We start from the raw sequence: 21,359 nt of genomic DNA on the forward strand, positions 1-21,359 counted from the left end.
AATCGATTTCGGGTCATGGGTCGGGTCATTCGGGTCATCGGGTCTGGGTCTGAATTGCCATGTCTATCGTGTCGTGCCGTCGCGGGCAGTGCTTGGCCGTGCCGGGGTGGGGCTCGTGCCATGTCGTGCCGTGCCGGCTTGGTGGCGGACCGTGCCGTGCCGTGCCAAGTTTTGGCACACCCTAGCCCACGGCACGACCCACACACTTGGCGGGTCGTGCAGTGCCGCGTGCCACCTCGGTTTTTAAATTTTTTTATTTTTAAAAATATAAAGTTATAAATAATCGATGTATATATATATTATAAAAATAACGTGTCGGCGGGTCGTGTCGGCGGGTCGACGATCGTGCCTGTGTCTTGCCGTGCAAATTTTTCAACATTTGTGTTCACGGCAAGTGGGCCGCCGTGCCGTGCCGTGGTGGAATTCTGTCGGGCTCGTGCCGCCCGTGTGCCGGCACGACTCATGCCCACCTTTAATGATTAATTTTAGTGAGACCCATTGAGGCTCAATTCTTCAAAGACCCAAGTGGTCAATCTCAGGCCCAAAGAGGTCAAATTTTCAGATCCTTTGTGATCATTTTCTTCTCATTTTCAGCTTCTACACACATTCTTCTTTTCCAATTCATTTTTCTCTCTTTTATCTTTCCATTTTCCCTTTTACTATTTGTGTTCTTGGTTCGAATTGGAGTTGTCCATTTGTGATTGGTGGTTGATTCAATTGATGTATTTTGGAGGATGGGAAGTTGCTTCTTCAAATCACGGATGTCGAAATGTTAGAAAAAACATACTCTACTTTTCATGCAAACAATGTTGTCCTGCAGACACAATATCGTGAAACGGGTTTTACAAAATATTATGAAGGAAAATTTGTAAATTACCACCCAAAAAGGGTCCTGCTTTAAAATTACCACTCATTAAAACTTTTATTTTAAATAAACACCCATTAAATTAAAAAAAACATTTCAAATTACAACCTTTTTTGGAATTCCGATGGAAAATTTGGTTGAGGGCCCCACATAACGGCTAGAAACGGCGAATTTGACTCTTTTAAATGTTTCCCTCCTCGATTTTTTTTCTTTATAAATTATCCAACATCAATTCACAACTTTTGCCCCAAATTTCATCCAAATTTTCTCAAATTGCAACTAGTACATATCTGAAATTTTGGAATTAGGGTTCCTGGGGTTATAAATTTGGGGGTTTTCTGCAAGTTTGAAATTAGGGTTCGTGGGGCTTTAAAATTGGGGATTTTTTGCAATTAGGCTACATGTCTGAAATTGTAAAGGGTCCCAATTGCTCACCTCAGGCTCGCCATTGACATCACCATTTGACAGGAGTTTCACCTACGCGCTTTTGGTCCCCGAAAAACACATCAAGATGGCGACTTCAACAGCAAATGCAAGTACAAATAGGGTCCCAATTTGCAAAAAAAAAAGTTAGGGTTCTGATTCAACCCTTAAGGGGTAGGGGTAGTTGCAAAGTTGACAGAGATTAAAGGAAGAAAAAGGGGAAAGATTGATGCTTTTAGATGAATTAATTGAAGAAATTGATGAGAGAAGATGTTTTTTGAGTTTAATGTTTCAATGAGAAGGTTAGGTCGAGGGAAATGAAAAAAAAGGAGGGAAGTTAATAAGGTGAGGCCCTTAACCGGATTTTCCGCCGGAATTCCAAAAAAGGTGGTAATCTGAAATTTTTTTAGTTTAATGGGTGGTTATTTAAAATAAAAGTTTTAATGGGTGGTAATTTCAAAATAGGATCCCTTTATTGGTGGTAATTTACAAATTTTTCTATTATGAATTGACATCTTGTCTCCTTATGGCTGAGCAAAATAATGAACTGTTAATGAAAAATCACGCCCAACTGGCTCTACTCCATTCCCTAAAGCGAATGTAACATCCCATAGTGGGAAAGAGCAAAAGGTTAGAGATCACATCAGCAATTGTGGTTGAAGTCGTGGTCGAGATCGTGGCCGCGGACGTGGATATGGTCGTGGTCGAGGTGGTCATTTTGGGAATTCATACTCTCATCAGAAGTAGGACAGTAAAGATAAAAATAAAAAATGAGAAGGACAAAAATGAAAATATATGCTACCGTTGTGGAGGAAAAGGCCATTGGTTACTTGTGTGTCGAACACCAAAACATCTAGTAGACCTTTATCAACATTCACTCAAACAGAAATGAAAAAAAGTGGAAATAAATTGGTGTATGAGGATGACGAAGGTGATTTTGATTACGGTGATACAACTCACCTAAAAGCAGCTGATTTTTCTCAATTCTAAAGAAAACAATTGAATAAATTATAATCCACTGGCAATTAAACTCTATTAATTAGCTTACATTTATTTTATTATAGAATTTTATCGTGGTACTATAACTTTGTGCTTTATGGGACAATTGTTTTTGGACAATTTTATGTTTTTAGACATTTTTAGTATTTTATTCTTTATTTTCAAAAAATAAAAAAAAAACAAAAAACGATGTCAAACAAGCTTAAGATTTGGTTTTCATTTTATCAAGTAAACTAATATACATATGGGACCCCATTTAAAGAATAGAATCCTATAAATAATAATCTTGTATACTATATTAGTTAGGTTTTTCACAAATTTTTATATGCGGCTGGCCACATGGTACGACAGGGGTTACTTGTAAGGTGTTAGTGGTTTTGTTAGGTGTTTTTTGATATTCTGGGGTTACTTGTATGTGTGTTATTGATTTTGGTCAAGGGTTACGTGTAGGGTGTTACTGGTTTAGTATAGGGATTTGGTCTGGGGTTACTTGTAAGGGCTACTCAGAATAAGAGTAACATTAGAATACAAGTTACACCTACAAATAACTCATACAAGTAACCCCAGAATATAAATAACTCATACAAGTAACCTCATAATATAAGTAAAACCCTACAAGTAACCCCAAAATACAAGTAACCCTGCCGCACCATGTAGCATGCCGCATTGAAAAACCTCTGTAAGATTTTATATTAATTTTTTTAATTTTTTGAATAAAAAAGTTTGTATATTACTAATGTAACCCTAATCCTACAAAAAAAAAATTTATACATAATAGAATGAACGAACTCAAAAAGGTGGACCAAATATGTAAGCTGAAAAATACTTACCAGAGTTGGTGAGAAGCCGATGGAGTAAGGGTTGAATACGATGGTAATAATCATGAGTAAAAGGAATGGGGTTCACCATAACTTCATTACGAAGTTCGGAGGCTTCCTTCATGTCTCCAATCAAAAACCGGTACGAGTTTCCAACAAGACCTTGTTGTCGAAGCGATTTCTCTAACCTTTTGGGCGTAAACCAAACAAAGTTAATAACTTTGAATAGCCATCTGAATACCACAACGCACAACAAAACACCAAATGCATTCACAATCAAACTTTGGCTCTTGAAAATGACCATCATTTTTAGACTTTAGCTATTTATTATTTGGAGGTCTCAAAGTCTCAAACCATAGTAATATTCCGGGACTTATTCAGAGTAATATACGGAGTACTGTACACATAGTTGTACAAACTCTAAACACCGAATTTCTCGAGGTACACGAGAGAGTTAATACAATAAAGTAGTGTGTATTTTTTAATACGACAGTGTTGACTTGCATTTTTAATTAGGAAGCTGATTACTATTGGCTGTCTTTTGAATTTAGATCAACAGATTCGAAAATCATTTACATCGTACTTCTACGATTTTGCTCACATGGGCTCAGCCTTACAGTCTCGAGCTTGGATTTTTATGATAAATAATTTGTTATTTTTTTTGTTTTTAAGTTATGAGAAGTAACGTAACGACATGGCTCTAGGATCTTTTATTGCAAGAGAATCCGATGTACTTTTGAGAATATAATTTTGTAATTTGTACTACGAATACTAGTCAAAATGAGTACTAAGGGTTTGTTTGGTTAACCTTAAAATGTGGGAGGGTAGTAGTCTAGTAGATATTCATCACAGGAATTTGTAAATAGGGTGATTATTTGGTTGATTAGAAAATCTTGCATGGATCCAGCTTACGTGTGTTGCCTTGTGTAGGTTGTTAACGGGGCCCAGCTCACCCAGCAGAACCCTTGGATCCATACCTGAAACAATTGGCACTAGAAGGAGGGGAAGGTTCATCTAACTTGAGGTTCACCAACTGAGTAAGGGAGTAGTTGACAAACCACCATGGCCGGGGAGGAAGCTGTACAAACACCCATACATAAGGCCAATGACGCCAACCAAACACCACAAAACACCACAGTAACCGTAGATCCCAGAGGATTAGCCAAGAAACCCAAATCCACCATCTCACAAAATCCAATCCCATTGGATTGACGTCTGCTGCAGCTAAAGCAGCGTCGAAACCAGTCGATCCGATAGGATCTAGTTCCGTTTTTAAGTACGATATGCCATTGACAGGCGTGAACAATGAACCCATTATTTCCACACCTATAACCCAAAAACCGCAGCCCGTAAACATGTCAGCCATTCTGCAGAACCTCTCTAGGTGCAATAAGGAGCAGTTGAAAGCAATGACAGCAGTCCTTGCCAACTTTGGTAAGGGTGCGAGCCCATCACCAGTAGCAGCAACTACGGAACCAACGGTGAAGAAGGCAACACCCACAACCCTCACCCCAGAGCAAAAGGAGCTCATCCAGCTGAGGAAGAAGGTGTTGGAATTGGAAGCTCGGAATCTGAATCGAGAGTGGAGCGTGGAGGAAATAACCTAGTGTAGGGAATATTTCAAGTATTAACCCCAAATTTGAACCCCACTATGATCATACACTTAAGTATGGTGGCGTCTAAAGGGAAAGAAAAGAGAGAAAAAGAGTCGCCAACAACTTTTAGGAACTTGTAAACCGTTCACGAGGTGAAGGTTACACCCCTTAACGATCCATGAGATCGTCAACTCCAAAAGGTCTAGAACCAAATAGGGTTTGGGGATGAAAATACGAATCCAATGTAAAAGAGAAAGAATTTGCCCTATAAAATAGGCCTCTACTTTATTCTACTCGTACTCATATGCGCTTTCTGACTAACATGCAATTAATAGGTTAACCCTAAACCTGTTTAATCTATGTCGGTTGAATATTAATGCACAAATACTATTATTGGCGATCACTTGAATTAAAATCATATTAGCCTAAACCAAATTATTAATTATCTTATTAAGCGTGATTTCAACTACAAATTCCCTTTAAACATGCATAAAAGGCTTGATCAAGCAATAACAATAATATATAAATCAAGCAACATAATTATCATAACGATAATAATAATAATCTAAATCATAATAATAATCATAATAATAACAACCAAAATCATGTTAATAATAAAGCTTAATAATAATAGCAAGATCCTAGGCATGATACTAACAAGATTAATAACAAATCCTAGCATGTCACTAAACAATAAAGATCAAAGCTTTAAACCTAACATCGTACTAACATGATATTAGAAAAGAGTAAAGGCACCCTAAACATGATTCTAGAAAGCATTAAATAACATCCTAACATGATACTAGGAATTAATCAAATCTAAACATTCTTTCTACATTGAAATTAAAAAGAGAGTAAACTAATTACTTACTTTGAAGCCTCGTACCTCTTTCTAATAACAAAATACATGCGTTAGTAAACTCCAATGAAAATAATAAATCAAAGAATTAAATTAAAGAATCGAAAGAAAGAGTTATAAAGTTTAGACTGGATTTGGGACCAAACCCTCAGAATAGTATAAACCTTTCACGTCTAGAGCAAAGGCAACTTCGAACTTGGCTAGGTGTTTCTAGATCTTGTGAGTGCTGAATTGTGTTTGTGAAAAACTAGAGAGATGAGAGCTTAGAAAGAATTAAGAGAAATTAAATTGATTGTTGATGAATAAAAACGGAGGTTCGGGACCCTATTTATAAGAAAAATAGTCCGAAAATAGGTAGAATTTAATAAGGAATAAAACTCCATGATGTCGCCAATAAACCGACCTTGTCGCTAACTATCGCCACGCGACAAGCCTTGTTGCGTGGCGACAAGCCTATCGTTGGGCAACAAAGACAGTTTTTGCGGATTTTGTTTTTATCATATCTTTTGATCCAGAAGTCCAAATAACGCATATAATATGTCGTTGGAAAGCTCTTGAAGTCTACTTTCCAATACAATTAGAATTATATTAAAATATTTTGTAGAAAAAAAGATATGGCCGAAATAGTGGGACGATGTCGGTTTTGGATAGAGTTTCGTATTTCTTTCATATCTTTTTTGTTATAGCTCGAAATTAATATTATAATATATCATTGGAAAGATAATTTTAAGATCTATCCAACCATATAAAATTTGGATAAAAAATATGAGGCACGAAAATAAAATCTGACTGTCTTTGAATATCTTTAAATTCGAATAGAATTAGGACTCTAAAAAAAGGAAAGTTTTATATAAAAAGGAAAGTTTTTTTATTTAAATCAAATTCTATGATCTTATCTTTTCAAAAAAGGATAATTAAGATCTTTTAGAATCTTATAGAAACTTCTAATCAATCCTAATTAATTTAGGAATAGGATTAAACCTTTGGACCTCCTCATGATTAGCTAGGGGTGTTCAAAAAAACCCGACCCGATTGTCCCGACCCGATTTCGCGATGACCCGGTAAATAACCGACGGGAAAATTAGGTGAAAAAACTGTTTTTTCGGGTCGGGTATTCGACCCGGGAAAAGTGCCTTCTATCCGGGTCGGGACATGGGGCGCATCTTTTCATTTTCGGGTACCCAAATACCCGATAAAAAAAAATAAAAAAAAAATCGCTCCTAAGTCCTAAGCTAGTAAGCCCAGCCCATACCAATATTGAGAGGAAATTAGGGTTCTCTATTTCTCAATCTTCCTCTCTCTCTCTCTCTCTCTCTCTCTCTCTCTCTCTCTCTCCGCCGCTCATTTCCTCTCTCTCTTCATGCCTCACTCTCTCCTCTCTTGCTGTTCCTCTCTCTCTCTCTCTCTCTCTCTCTCTCTCTCTCTCTCTCTTCTTGCCTCTCTCTCTTCCTAGTTCCTACCTTCTTCTTCCTTGAGTTTTTTTAATGGTTTGTTCACAATTTTTTTAAAGGTTTGATTGAACCGCCTTTAATTCGGAATTTCACAATTAATTAGCTTGAATTGCTGCGTTTTGGAGAATAAATCAAGGAAACACTCTCCGTTTCGAACACATCCTCAACATGTTTCGATTTCTTATTGACTTTTCCAAACATAAACACTCGAAGTTTCGGAGAAGCTGAGCGAAGAATCGAAATCGGGTTTGAGGTTTCGACTTCGGCTTAGATTCCTAGCAGAACAGGTTTTACAGAGAATAGGTTTTTTTTTTTTTTTTTTTTTTTTGTAAAAGTTAGTCACTAGAAATCTGGAATTTTTACAAAAAAAAAATGCAACAGGTTTATTGCTGGAAGGTTTCTGCTGTGTAATTTGTTTAACTACTTTTTATTTTCTACTTTGAACTCTAGTATTTGGCTCTCTGCTTGTGGTGATGAGATTACCTTCATCAATTTTCATTGTAATACTTTCGATGTAAGGATAATCTTTTATTTTATTTTATTTTTTTTGAAGCAATAATCTTTTAACATATCTATCTTCCTATTTTGTGTTAGAAAAAAAAAATTAAAAAAGTTATTGAAAAAAAAAAGTGATTCGGGTACCCTATGTCCCGACCCAAATTATTCGGGTCGGGACATGGGATAGATTAACAAGTACCCGAAAGTTTGGGTACCCGAAAACCCGGGTACCCGGATTTGAACACCCCTACTCATGATCATTGGGTCGTAGGTAAAATCCGATTTGGGCCCATTTTAGTATTTTGGCCATAACTTCCTCATTATTCATCGGAATTGGGCTTATAATATATCGTTGGAAAGATCTTTTCGAGCCCCATCCAACTACACTATTATTGGACCTTTATCATGGACCAAACTAAATTGGATTGGATGTTTTCATAAAATAGAGTGGGTTTTCAAAAACAGAAAGAAAGATTTTTAAATACAAATAACCGCATCACTTAACCTTTCACACTTTCACTTCATTCGATTATGGTTCAACGCGAAAGGTATCCATCACTGGGTTTGGTTTTGGGGAGACACAAATGGGTGTCTACACAAACTTATATAGCAATTAGGTAAGTCTGGGGCTAAAGTTTTCTAAAATTGGGGCTTTTTAAGTTCACTCGGGATTATTCCGACATCCAAAAAGCAAACTGCATTAGGGTTGGTTCACTTTTCTTTGATCCACACAAGTTTTAAACAGTGTCTTGAACTCTTGGACTATAACCTGTATATTGACCTCAAGTTCCTTAGCTTGTGTTAAGGCAACTAAGGCTTCCCATACTTTCCAATTAGTTTCACTTCTAGAGCATAGCTAAGCAGTAAGCACTCGAGCTTTTATCTTGCAGAAAACTTATTACAAAATCAAGCGATATTTATGACCCAAGTAATTACACATTGGTGATTTTGAAACAACTTACAGTGTTATCTATAACTACAAAGTCAAAACTGGATTGAGAACTATGACAACCAAATGATTGAATTACGAGCATCTTTTCTTCATTTTAGAATGTTCCAATAGAGGTATTTTTGAAAGCTATGCACAATTCAAAAATTGTTAGTAATTGCATTGACCATTAATCATTGTTTGTGGACAAATAATACAAAAGGTAGTGGATAAAATCATTAACAAATGAATCTAAAAGGACAAGTCACAATGCAACTAGACGATCATACACTCTCCCGGACAATTATTATATTACAACAGCATGACGCTTGTACCCTCCCGGCCAACCCCGCACCCCGCCTCCTCCCTGTGCCCAAAAAATTTCTCTATAAGTCCTAGAGTTGGTTTTACACAAATCAAACAAGAAAAATACATACAATGAGAATAACAAGTAAATATAGTTGGCCGTAAAGCAGCATCACTCTCAACTTGCTCAAACCACAACCAGATTCAGTCTTATGACACTGTAGGCCAAAGCACTCCAGAACGAGACCAAACTAAGTTCAATGCAACTTCAAGACCTTCAAGTGGCTGATTTTAATCGATATGCATGATCAAGAGGAGATCTGTATCCTGCCAGAGGTTTTCTTTCTCCGCCAACCCTGAAGCACATACAAGTAATCAGCATAAGACCCCCAAGAAGAAAACTTTTGTTCAAAAGTTTAAGCATAACTAAATAAGTAGATAATATATCTAGAATTCGCCTAAATACCACGGGGAATAAAGAAAATTTCATGAACTTACAAAAGCCGCATAGTAGAGGAATGTCAATACGGCTAATGCAACAAAAGCAATCTGAAACACATTATACCTGTAGATAACAGACAAGGTCAGCATTTACAAAAAACCATAAACAGAACACTACGGAGTATTAAACAAGGGTTAGAGTAAACAGACTTGTATAAGTATTTGATGCCGCGAAGAGACTGCAGTGTGTGGCCAAATATTTCACCAGCAGCAGTTGCTTGGGCATAATATGCAAATGCAGTAGCGCAGAATTGGATCACACTGAAACCAAAGAAAAGGGACCGTGATCACAAGTTGAATCAAAGATAATAGCATTCAAATGTATAACAATGACAAAGAAGCTCAATTAGCAGGAAAGACAAGTAGAAAGAGGCAGGAAGGAAGCAAAAAGACTGGATGACAGGATGAGTAGGTAGAATATGCAATATAATCATAGAATTTTCCTCCCCATCCTACCAAAGTAAAGAGTAAACTAATGTCAACCAATGCCCCAATAGCCTATGCATAGGTATGGGATCCAAGCCTCCTTCTGGTCTTAGTTGGGGGAGAAAACGGATAAAAACAGCACACTTTGAGAGATAAAGTACGGTAAAATCAGAGCAGAAAACACATTCTTGGCACATATCTGAAAACAAACATTTACAACACCTCTATGCAATAAAATCAGAATTCAGGCCTGTAACCTTCTTCAAATAATATAAAGTAAAGTTAATTTAAGTTCGGTTTAGTAATAAAAAAAAATAAAGTTTAATCAGTAAAAATCAGTAACTTTATAGAGCAAATATACAAATAATAGAGAATCGTTAAATAAAGTTTTAATTAATAATAAATAATTTAAGTTCAGAAAAAATAATTTCAGTTCAGCAAATACAAGGTTAAGAGAATATGGACTGATCTCATCTAATCCAATGTTTTCATTACAGCACCATGGTGCCAAAACTGACATTAAATGATATCAAGCAAATAAAAGCCAAGATTCAAACCTGATAGAGCAAAGAAGAATCAAACCAACATTGAACAAAAAGGAATTCATGAGAGTCGCTCCCCACCTGTAACCAAGTCAATCATGTAAATTACAATAAAATTCCAAACCTCAATGAATGTAACAGGTACTTCAGAGTTCATTATTACTTCATGGGATGGATGGTGATGAAAACTAATTTTAAACCAAGCATAGTTGCTCCAGCAACAACTGCCACAAGAAGATAGAAGCAGAAGAATGCGAATGCCACTGTACCAAGCAGCCCTGGAAAGCAACAAAAAAAGAGTTTCAGATAACAATCAAATAACCAAAAGTAATAAAAACAGTGGTGTCACAAAGATACTCACCCCAAACATCATCCAACTTGATGAAGATATAATTCAAGAAAGGAGATAGTGGAGGCCTAATTATCAGATATATTAAAATATGTGCAATCCAAGCCACTGAAACAATCAACCTGAAACAAAAAGCAGAAAAAAAATAACGAACTAGACCATGTCAATCACATGGCAGACAATCTGTTATGTAAATGTATCCAATTCGACAAATGAATACAGATCCTATAATAAGTAAGCAACAATTTGACACAGCAAGAAACTTCCTAGATAGTTCCAAAGAAGCAAAGAGGAAGTAAGCTGATATGCATCGAATCTAATACTTTCTATGTTTTTTTCCTAACAGCACTTAGACTTATGCAATAATCACATACTCTAATTTGACTAGCTTTAATGATTTACGGTTAGAGAAACATATAGTCATGTGGGGTCTTGTTAGATTCGCCTTAGTTTACACTTTAGTAAGAACTAATTTTTATAGTTTTTAAATTATTGGTAATTACATATTTGTGATTTTTTGTAATTAAAATAATGCATTGGCAATCATGATATGAGAAGTATTGCCAAAAAAAAAAAAGACAAAAGAAGTATATCCAACTCCTAAAAGCTCTCCACACTTGCATTCCACCATACTTAGAAAGCAAGGATAGAAAAGATAGAAATCAAAAGTTTGATTTCAATGGGATTATTTGGCAGTATTACTCGGATTCTTCAATTCACTTAAGTACCTGTGAGTCTGTGACAGACCCTCGACACTAGAACGTGGGTACACTTATACACTTCAATTTAGTTCAAAATCAAGGAAAATTTTCACAAAATAGCTGAGGCATGCACTTGGACACATACCCTTGTCGAACATGGGTACCCGAGTCCAAGTAACATAGCAATATAGCATGTTGATATATTAGTCAAAATTTATTAAAAAACTAACACCATGAAGGGTTGTGGTTTACCATATTACTCTTCCATCAGTTTATGGTCTGCTATTCATCCTTAGCTAACCCTCTTCTAAAGGCAAAGAATCTGCCGACAATGTCTTCTTTACCAGTGCTAAAAAGGAATATTATTGGTTTCAATAACCTTACTGCTGGGAAACCCAAAGAAGCAATTCCCAATCCAAACTAATTTCAACATAAAGTAACCACTCAGGTGGAAAAATATAAGCAACTGTCCCCTCACTCCCCTGCTCCTATAAAGCTAATTTGCTATAACCAATTCCACAGTCCTACAAAACGACAAACCCAATAACCCAATAGGGAACAAGCTATAACTTAAAGACCACTAGGAGACGACAATAAGAGTACCATTGGCAGACTAAAAAGGCCAATATTTATCCAACCTTATGAAAAAACAGCAAGTATATGACAAAAGGACAAATTCTTTCCAGTAAGACAAAGAGTCAACAAATGAAGAGAAAGGAACATCAGTCTGCCTCATTTCAACATCAGTGCTCAATTAAAAGGATAGACAGAACCGTGATAAAAGCATACATGAAGACATTTATCAGTAATATCAAAGGGTATTGTTATTATTTTGGCTGATTGTAGTAGTACTGATGATTACTTACCTTAACACAGTTAACCTTCATGAGAAACCACATACCTAACTCTGAGTAAAAATTTTACAAAAAATCTTCCATCTTACAAGGCATTTAATCTGTTCACTAAAAAAAATGTTATCCTGAACTAAAATTTACATGGATGACCTGATCAAATTCTGCATCAGAACCAGAGTTAGAGCAAACAGGATTTTTTGTAATAAAATATAGGCTCTTAAACTTCATTTATCTAAACCAGATGCAAGCTAACCAACACAAGCAAACTCCCACGTTAACCTAAAAAAGAGTAAAGCGGCCACAAGCGAGAACAGCATTCAACAACACCAGAGTAAATCAGCTCAAGATGGAGTATTAAAATTCAATTAAATCCACACTCACCCTAAGATTCCCAATATGAGCTTTGCCAAGTATCCCAGTACAGTAAAAGCCCAAGCAGTCTCAGCCTGAATGAACCATAAGGATGTATTAGTAAGACACATAGTAAAGAAAAAGAATACAATCATCAACAATATGGACACCATCAATTCAAAGTAACAAACCCCACCTTGTCCCCTTGAGGATACATTTCTTCCAAAGCATTCATATCCTCTTCCAGTAATAGCAACTCCTACAAAGCAAAACAAATTAATTATAGTTTACAATTAACAAAAACCAAAACACTTTTAACATTAGACCTACATACAGCAACATAAACCTCTTGGTGTGATCATGGCTTCTTCCATTCCGAAAAGAGGGGGGTGGACTGCACTTTCTATTAAAAATCACTTTACCCTTAACCCATTAACGAAAGCAGCCACCTTTGCCTCATTTGCAATTCAATGTTGAGACATATAATTTTCAAAATGCAATTCTGCAACAGTGCACTCACATCTAGATTGTTTGGATATAATACCAAGTTTGAAGGAGTAATTTCAAAACTATATGAAGTGAGGTGTTTTTGAAAGCTTTATATACTACTTGTACAATTCTACGAGACTTGGCTAAGATATGAGAAACTTAAGCTATTTCCCCAGTTCCATTATTCCTCAAAAACCACTAAGGTCACTCACTCCCCAAAAGCAATTGCTAAAGACCAACATCAAGTAGATATGACGTGGAGCATAATTTGGAAAAAAGCATGAAATTATGAAGAAAGATTACTGAAGTTGATCCAAAATAAAAGCTACCTTACCTTCTCAACTGCTTTCACATTTTTACGCCATTTCCTGCCCTTACTGCCACTTCTTTCCTCCTGATGAAGAGCATCGGCAGTTTTCTTCAATTCTCTTGCCTTTTTACCAAGCTCGGTAGCTTCCTAATAGACATCAGCAGGACATGAGAAGCACAAAAAGATGCAATGGCACATATAGAAATAATTTGCAATAGAATCATAAAATTCTCAACATGTTTTCAAAATTAGATGACCAAAGAGAATACCTTAATATACTGTGAGCGAGTTATAACAGCTTTCGGACGCCTGAAGAATGCAAATATGAGCCCCAAAGGTAGACAAGCAATACCAGCACCACCAAATATCTAGTTAAGGAAACAAGGTTCAATCAGAGTCATTCAGACTTAATTTTAAAATTATTTGTAAAACATCAATGTAAACGATGCCTCAAGAAGACAGTAGGACAGAATAGCTAGATAAGATCAAAGTATTTCTGCAAAAAATCATCCCTACGAAATTTCAAAGAAAGGAATTCCCTAAAAAACTGAAGACAGTCAGACATAAGTCGTTCACTATTAATGGTCTTAGGCCTTAGGGAATAGCAAGAGTGAATAACTATCAATAAACACAAATATGTAATGGCATTTGAAAAGGAAGAACATACCGTGAAAAGAACAGATCCTGCAACAGTTGCAAGAGCAACAACGTATTCTGGGAAGGTTGTACGCATTGTCCATGTAGTCTCTGATGAAGGGCTAGCTGCATATGCAGAGCACTAGATAGAAAAACAAGCAAACATAAAGGGAAAGTAATTAGAAACATATTGGAATAACCAGATTGCTCCCTCAATGTCAAAGCATATAGTGTCCATGCATTTAACCATTCATATATTTACTTAACTTTTTCCAGAAATTTTGGGGAGGGGGGGGGGGGGGGGGGGAGGAGATTTACTAGAATGACCAGTACATAAAAGTTCAGGATAAATTTGACAATGTTATGTTCCTAACCTGCCGTGAATTACCAATACATGGGGAGGAACTAGAAGCAAATCCATTCCATGAGTTGGGAAATGTAGTTGTGCTAGAAGAAAGATGTCGAACAGTAAAGTCCACCTTACCAACAACACCTGAGACATTAAGACCGAAGTCAGATGCCGATAATGGATAAACATTAAAAGAAATAGTAACCTTTCCACAAACATAGATTGAAAAAAAATATTCATACTAGTCTAAATCATAATGACATACTCCCTCTGTTTTTAAATACTTGCTCCATTTCTCCATGCGCGGAGTTTTAGGAGAAATTGGAGAAAGTATTAAAATATGAGATATTAGGGTTAGTGGAAGGTAAATTGGAGGAGAGAGAATCTAAAAGTGATAAAATTGGGTCCCACTGTTTTTTGAGAAATGAATTAAATATTATAAAAGGTTTCCAGATAAGAAAATGGAGCAAGTATTTAAAAACAGCCGCAAAAGGAAAGTGGAGCAAGTATTTAAAAACGGAGGGAGTAATGATAGGAGGTTTGTTCTTCGGTTCTAATTTGAAAATACAACAAGGAATTTAAAATTAAAATTTACAAAGCAATTGAGCAACGCAGATTTTAAATTGACATAATGATTGAGTTTCATAATATTTAAGTTCTAAAAATAAATCAAAAAACCCTGACATACCAACTACGCAGCTTTTTTTCTTTATTTTCACCAAATAAGATATTTACACGGCAAAGTTACAACAATTAAATTTCACAAAAGCCCTCCAAAACTTCAGCCCAAAAGGGCGCGTAAATAATTGTCAAGAAGTTCAAAGATTCTCTTGCATCAACAACTCAGTGAAAAAAATACCCATATAGATAAGTATTCTTAGCCCACAGTTGATTTGGAATAGATGGAGTCAAATCTGAGGTGGAAAAGGTAGAACTTTAAACCAACCCACCACTTGTCAAAGGTGTTTCTTTTGTTTATAACACGATTATTCCTTAACCTAGAAGAAAGAATAATAATTAGAACTCTCTTAATATAAGCCCAAAGGCCCCACATCTAACCCATCGCCATTCCCACATATCACCTACCCACATCTACACCCTCTTGTCAGTTGTCCACTGTTTGTGTGGTTTACTTGGTCGATAATAGCTCGCATCCATTTTAAACAAGCAAAACCCATTTTTGGTCCTTTTTAATACTAACGTACAACTTAGTACCCAACTAAATACCAATAAAATTCTTTATTTGTATCAATTAGAATTCAAGGCTTACCAATATACTTCCTCCGTTTGTTTTTAGTTGATATGTTTAGACTTTTGGCACTGTTTACAAACTTAACTTTGACTAGATTTTGTGATTTATAGTTATAATAAATTATAGTCATGTGGAAATATTTCATTAATATCTACTTTTGATCAATCAATCAAAGCCTTAATCCCAAAAGTGGGGTCGGCTAACATGAACCAAATTTGATTATTCCGTGTAGTCATCAACATAAATCTTTCTCCTCCATCCCTTACGATCCAAAACTTCATCCTCACGTAAATCCATGCACTTCATATCCTTCCTCACTCCTTCCAACCAAGTCATCTTTGGTCTCCCTCTTCCTCGTTTAATCCCTCCATGGTCCCACTCTTCCACTCTTCGCACCGGTGCACCCTCGGGTCTCCGTCTTACATGTCCAAACCAACGCAGACGATTTTCCCTTAATTTATCTACAATGCCCGCCACACCTACTTTCTTGCGAATAACCTCATTTCTGATTCTATCTCTTAAAGTGTTTCCACACATCCACCTTAACATGCGCATTTCCGTAACCTCCATCTTTTTAATATGCTCTTTCTTAGAAGCCCAACATTCTGTACCATAGAGCAACACTGGTCTTATGGCAGTCCTGTAGAATTTTCCCTTCAACTTTAAGGGAATGCTGCGGTCGCATAACACTCCCGTGGCCGCTCTCCATTTAAGCCACCCTGACTTAATCCTGTGGGTCACGTCTTGATCAATGTCACCATTCTTCTGGATGATCGACCCTAGGTACTTAAAACATTCACTCATGGTCAAATCCTTTCCATCCAAACTCACCACTTCATTGCTTGTCCCCCTCTGAGTGCCAAAACGACATACCAAATATTCAGTCTTACTCCGACTTAGCTTAAACCCTCTAGATTCCAACCTTTGCCTCCATTGCTCCAACTTGACATTAACCCCATCCTTAGTCTCATCCACCAAAACGATATCATCTGCGAACAGCATACACCATGGAACCTCATCTTGAATTGGTCTAGTTAATTCATCTAGAACCGTTGCAAAAAGAAAAGGGCTTAATGCAGACCCTTGATGCAATCCGATTGTAATAGGGAAATCTTTTGTCAACCCTCCGCATGTCCTCACATTTGTTGACACATCCCGATACATATCCTTAACTAGGTCTACATACCTTCGTGGGATACCTTTCTTCAACATTGCCCACCAAAGTATCTCTCTTGGCACCTTGTCATATGCCTTCTCTAAATCAATAAAGACCATATGAAGATCTTTCTTCTTTACCCTATAAAACTCCATCATTTGTCTTATCAAATGGATTGCCTCCATAGTAGATCTCCCAGGCATAAAACCAAATTGGTTATCTGAAATGCTTGTGCATGCCCTCAACCTTTGTTCAATCACCCTTTCCCACAACTTCATAGTATGGCTCATAAGCTTAATTCCTCGATAGTTAGAACAATCTTGAGCGTCTCCTTTGTTTTTATAAACCGGGACCAAGGTGCTCTTCCTCCAATCTTGTGGGATCCTTGTAGCCGTCCATATCTTGTTGAAAAGGTTTGTTAACCAATCAATACCAATCTTACCCAAACACCTCCACACCTCTATCGGTACCCCATCAGGGCCAACCGCCTTCTTAGGTTTCATCTTCCTCAGTGCAATCTCCACCTCTACTCTCCTAATCCTTCGCACATACTCCATGTTGATTTCTTCATCACTCATAGAGGTATCTCCTATCACAACTCCAATACTTCCATTAAATAATTCATCGAAGTACCCCTTCCACCTGTCCTTGATGCCCTCCTCTTGCACTAGGACCATTTGGTTCTTATCTTTGACACACTTCACCATGCCAATATCCTTCCTTGCCTCTTGTCTTCTCTTTGCCATCTTATAAATGATCCTTTCTCCCTCCTTGGAATCAAGCTTTTCATAAACCTCCTGATATGCCTTTTCTTTTGCTTGGCGAACAGCTGCCTTTGCCTTACTCTTAGCCTCCTTATACGCTGCAAAGGTTTCATCACTCCTACATTTTCCTAAGGCTTGATAGCATTCCCTTTTTTGCTTAATTACTGCTTTCACCTCTTCATTCCACCACGAAGTATCTCTCTGTACCGAAGTTCTTCCCCTTACTTCCCCTAAGACCTCTTTGGCCACTCTTAGGAAACAGTTCTTCATTCGTAACCAAGTCATGTCCGGATCCACCTCTCCATCCCAATCCGCTTCTTCAATTACCTTTTCTGTAAAAACCTTAGCTTTTGCATCCCTTAGGGTCCACCATCTTATCCTTGGTTCTTCTTGTCTAACTTTTTTCTTCGCCTTCTCTTTCAGACGAATAGTCATTACCAATAGCCGGTGTTGGGTGACCACACTCTCCCCTGGGATAACCTTACATATATATATACTTTTGATATCTACTTTTGATAAAATTTTAATAATAATTCAACTTTTTATTAATTAATACTTTTCAATAATTAGATATATCAATTGTTAAGCTTGTGGGTTGGCAAGCGTGATAAAATAAACGTGTTAACTAAGAAAGAACGGAGGAAGGTGGTCTTTCTTGGTGTCCAGTGGGTACAAACAATGACAAAATTAGTGCAAATAAGGGTCCAAGCCATTATGGGCTGTTTACCTAAGATCATTCCCTCCAACACAACCCAAAACTAACATCAACTATCTCTCATCTATCCTGATCTCTTTTTCTCACTTGTAGGCCTATGGCTCATGCATAGAGCAACTTAAACATTAAGCAAAGTCTCTAAGACTCCAATTAGGGTCCCACACAAAGGGCTATAGGGGGCCTCACCCTTGTAATAGCAAAAAGGCTGCATACACAGCCTATGGCCATTAAAACAAATCTAATTTTTGCAGCATCTCTCCTGCCTTAGTCAACTTATTCACAGTCAAAAGTGTCAGCCATTTTTCATCACAGATCAAATCCAAAAATGAGAAAGAATAGGAAAGAACTGCACCAATTGCTCCTCATATAGTCCTACGTTGGCAGAACCACCCAACGTAAAGTTGGATCAGTAACCAAAAACAGAGAATTTGACCACAATAGTCTTTGACCTGGTATCTACATTGATAGATATAAAGGGGGAGTTGGGAAAAATATATATATATATATATATATATATATATATATATATATATATATATATATATATATATATATATATATATATATTGCAGTCATGCAGGGATCAAGGATGGAAAAAAACCATATTCAAAGCAGGTTACAAAACAGAAACACCAAAACGTTTATGAGACTACAAACAATGCTCCATGTCCACAAAACAAGCCCTTTCCCATTTCTCTGGATCTTAACCCTTTTACTTTACAAGTATTATGTTTTGCTGAGTAGAGGTCTAAAAGGATAAAGTTGATGAGCAGTGTTAAGTCAATAAAGGGTAATAATTCCATTAATTCATAAAAGAAACAAAATGGTGTTTCTGACCAAGTGGCTGATTCAGTGGTTCCCAACCAAAATACCCCAGTCCTGTAGTTTAGATGAAAATTTTTAGTTCTCAGTTATAAAACAATCTAAGTGGTGTCCGATTCCTGACCTTAAAGCAGCCTCAACAATGGCCAGTGAGGGATGGGAAGTATCTAATATTGTTATCAGATTTAATGTTTCCATCGGTGCTCAATTCAGTTGACCAAAGGCTATTAGATCCATGGGGCCATATTGGAGGTCTTACTTCTTGTTGATAAGAGATAAAGACAAAGACTTAGTTGGACGTACGCAACCTCACTTCTATATTACATGGAGACTCTCTTTGCTATACAATGACCATGTTTTAAATGAGGAAAATCAACAAGGGTATAATGTTTAACTAGTTTAGTAAAAATGGAGGGATAGGGGTGATAGGTTCTCCTACTTCCTCCAAAATTCTATGTTACTCACAGATGCCAAGAGTGCCAGACTAGGATACAGTGTCCAAATCCGACATACATACATATTATAGGATCACATCCCATTCCAAGACATTCATCACAATATAACTGCAGGATCAATGAGTTCCTCCACAAATCAACCACCCCTACTTTTATCCTCAATTCCTAACACCCCAATTCATTTCCCTCATTCCGACACGGCATAAAAGCAACTCCTCTCACATCACATTGAAAATGCACATTTGCAAATAGGCCACAAAATAGTCAATACTAAGATCAAATTCAAGTAATGCCTCACCATATAGAATTCCTAACGTAAGACCGCACACGACAGCGGTAACACCCACCCAGATCGCCGCGCTTTTAACCCGCTTTCCAACGCTCCTGCAACCACAACAACAAAACCCCCAAATCACACCCATCAACATCATCAAACAAAATTCATATTCAAAACAAAAAAAAAAAAAAATCAACAAATCAGCAGAGCAATGTACCATACTTGTCCTGGTCTCCCTCATAGTAGAACATAGCAAAGGGAATCACAAAGAAAACAAGAAAAGCGTCGATAATATAAATAGCAAGCCAAAGCTGCTTCATCGGCAACGTCAAATGACAAGCGCCATTGTAGAGAGCATGACGACAAGCATGCCGATTAGCGACGTCAGCAGGAAGCATAAGAATGGAGATAACAGCAACAGAAAGCCCCAAAACGACGACGAATTTAGGGAAGTAAGCTTGATTAACATCATCAGGATGCTGGTAATTGATCAAAAGGTAGACATTGAAGACGAAGACTAACACAGTTACGATAATGGCGACGAGAAGCAATGCTAGATTGAAATCCCCCATTGCTAAATTTGGGGATGAATTTTTTTCTAGGGTTTGAGTTTTAGATCTGATTTTGAGGAGAGAGAAAGGGATGAAGGTGTTTTTTTAGTTGATGATTGTTTTGAAGGAGGTAGTGGGAGGTGTGGAATTTGGGTGATTTGACGATTTTGTCCTTGGGAAATGGGTTTAATTACGGGTTTTGATTCGGAGTTTGGAAATATGAGAAGGGTAGTATGGGAATAAAGGGAAATTATGTTCGAATTCTTCTGGTTTGAAAAACTAATTATGAAACAGCCTGTCTGAAATAGTAAAGCATATTTGCTTAATCATTTTCCTTGACTCACTCGTTGTATTTTTGTTTTTTTGTTAATATGGTTTTTGAAAGGAAATTTATTTGTGTAATTCTTAAATATTTACTCCTATTTTTTTCCTAGTGTCTCAATTTCGCTAACACATAAGCAGAGTTTTGACTAATTTAATCGGTATATTTGTCAAGTAGACCTGTTACCAATAATTTTATAATAATCAATAATTATAAGTACGAAAAATTGAAATTTAAAAACTATACATTGAGATTATTCTAACAATTACTCACATACTGTGTTTAATCTTATATATGGCATAAATATTGGTCAAATTGGTGAATGTAAATAGTGTAAAAGTCAAAATGAGACACTTTAAAAAAACGAAAGGTAAATATTAAAAGTTAGATATTTGAAAATTATACGTTGTAACAATTCCTACAACTACCTACATATAGTAACTATGTTTAATCATGGAGTATAAAGCACAAACATTGGTCAAATTAGTGTAAGTAAATAGCGTAAAAATCAAAATAAGGCACTTAAAAATATCAGCTCTTAATTCTCAGCTCAAACTAAGATAATCAACATTTTTTTTTCGACATTTTTATGACACATATTCTTAGCAAACTTAAAGGAAGATTTAGCAATCAGTGCTACATGCTATGAAGTATATTTCATACGAGTGATACGACTTCCATGAGATCATTACATACAAAGAGTAAACGTGAAGGACATGCTACCACAGTACCACCCATTATAAGCGAAATATGTACATTTGTCAATATGTATGTCAAATGACATTGACAAAGGCT

The 21,359-nt window shown here is 36.6% G+C and overlaps 1 protein-coding gene across 1 annotated transcript; it reads right to left on the reverse strand.

Moving 5' to 3' along the window:
- Positions 1-8,596: 8,596 nt before the first annotated feature.
- Positions 8,597-20,399, reverse strand: LOC145597398 (LIMR family protein At3g08930-like). Its single transcript, XM_081653553.1, has 14 exons — positions 19,914-20,399; positions 19,713-19,798; positions 14,276-14,394; positions 13,933-14,043; positions 13,535-13,633; positions 13,290-13,412; positions 12,663-12,725; positions 12,497-12,561; positions 10,573-10,682; positions 10,375-10,489; positions 10,227-10,292; positions 9,394-9,504; positions 9,241-9,307; positions 8,597-9,098 (listed from the first exon to the last, which is right to left on the reverse strand). The coding sequence occupies exons 1-14, from the start codon at positions 20,261-20,263 to the stop codon at positions 9,051-9,053; spliced, it is 1,533 nt and encodes a 510-aa protein (XP_081509679.1). The 5' UTR covers positions 20,264-20,399; the 3' UTR covers positions 8,597-9,050.
- Between the last annotated feature and the right edge of the window lie 960 nt (positions 20,400-21,359).

Source organism: Chenopodium album, chromosome 20 (assembly GCF_948465745.1).
Source record: "Chenopodium album chromosome 20, dcCheAlbu1.1, whole genome shotgun sequence".
NCBI lineage: Eukaryota > Viridiplantae > Streptophyta > Magnoliopsida > Caryophyllales > Amaranthaceae > Chenopodium > Chenopodium album.

What these genes read in the sequence shown, in the direction of transcription:
- LOC145597398 (XM_081653553.1), bottom strand. Translation starts at nt 20,263, where the DNA reads ATGGGGGATTTCAATCTAGCATTGCTTCTCGTCGCCATTATCGTAACT. An exon ending in ATGTGAAAGCAGTTGAGAAG is followed by an intron (nt 12,726 to 13,289) that starts GTAAGGTAGCTT and finishes TTTGCTTTGTAG; the next exon opens with GAGTTGCTATTACTGGAAGA. An exon ending in TGTATCCTCAAGGGGACAAG is followed by an intron (nt 12,562 to 12,662) that starts GTGGGGTTTGTT and finishes TGGTTCATTCAG; the next exon opens with GCTGAGACTGCTTGGGCTTT.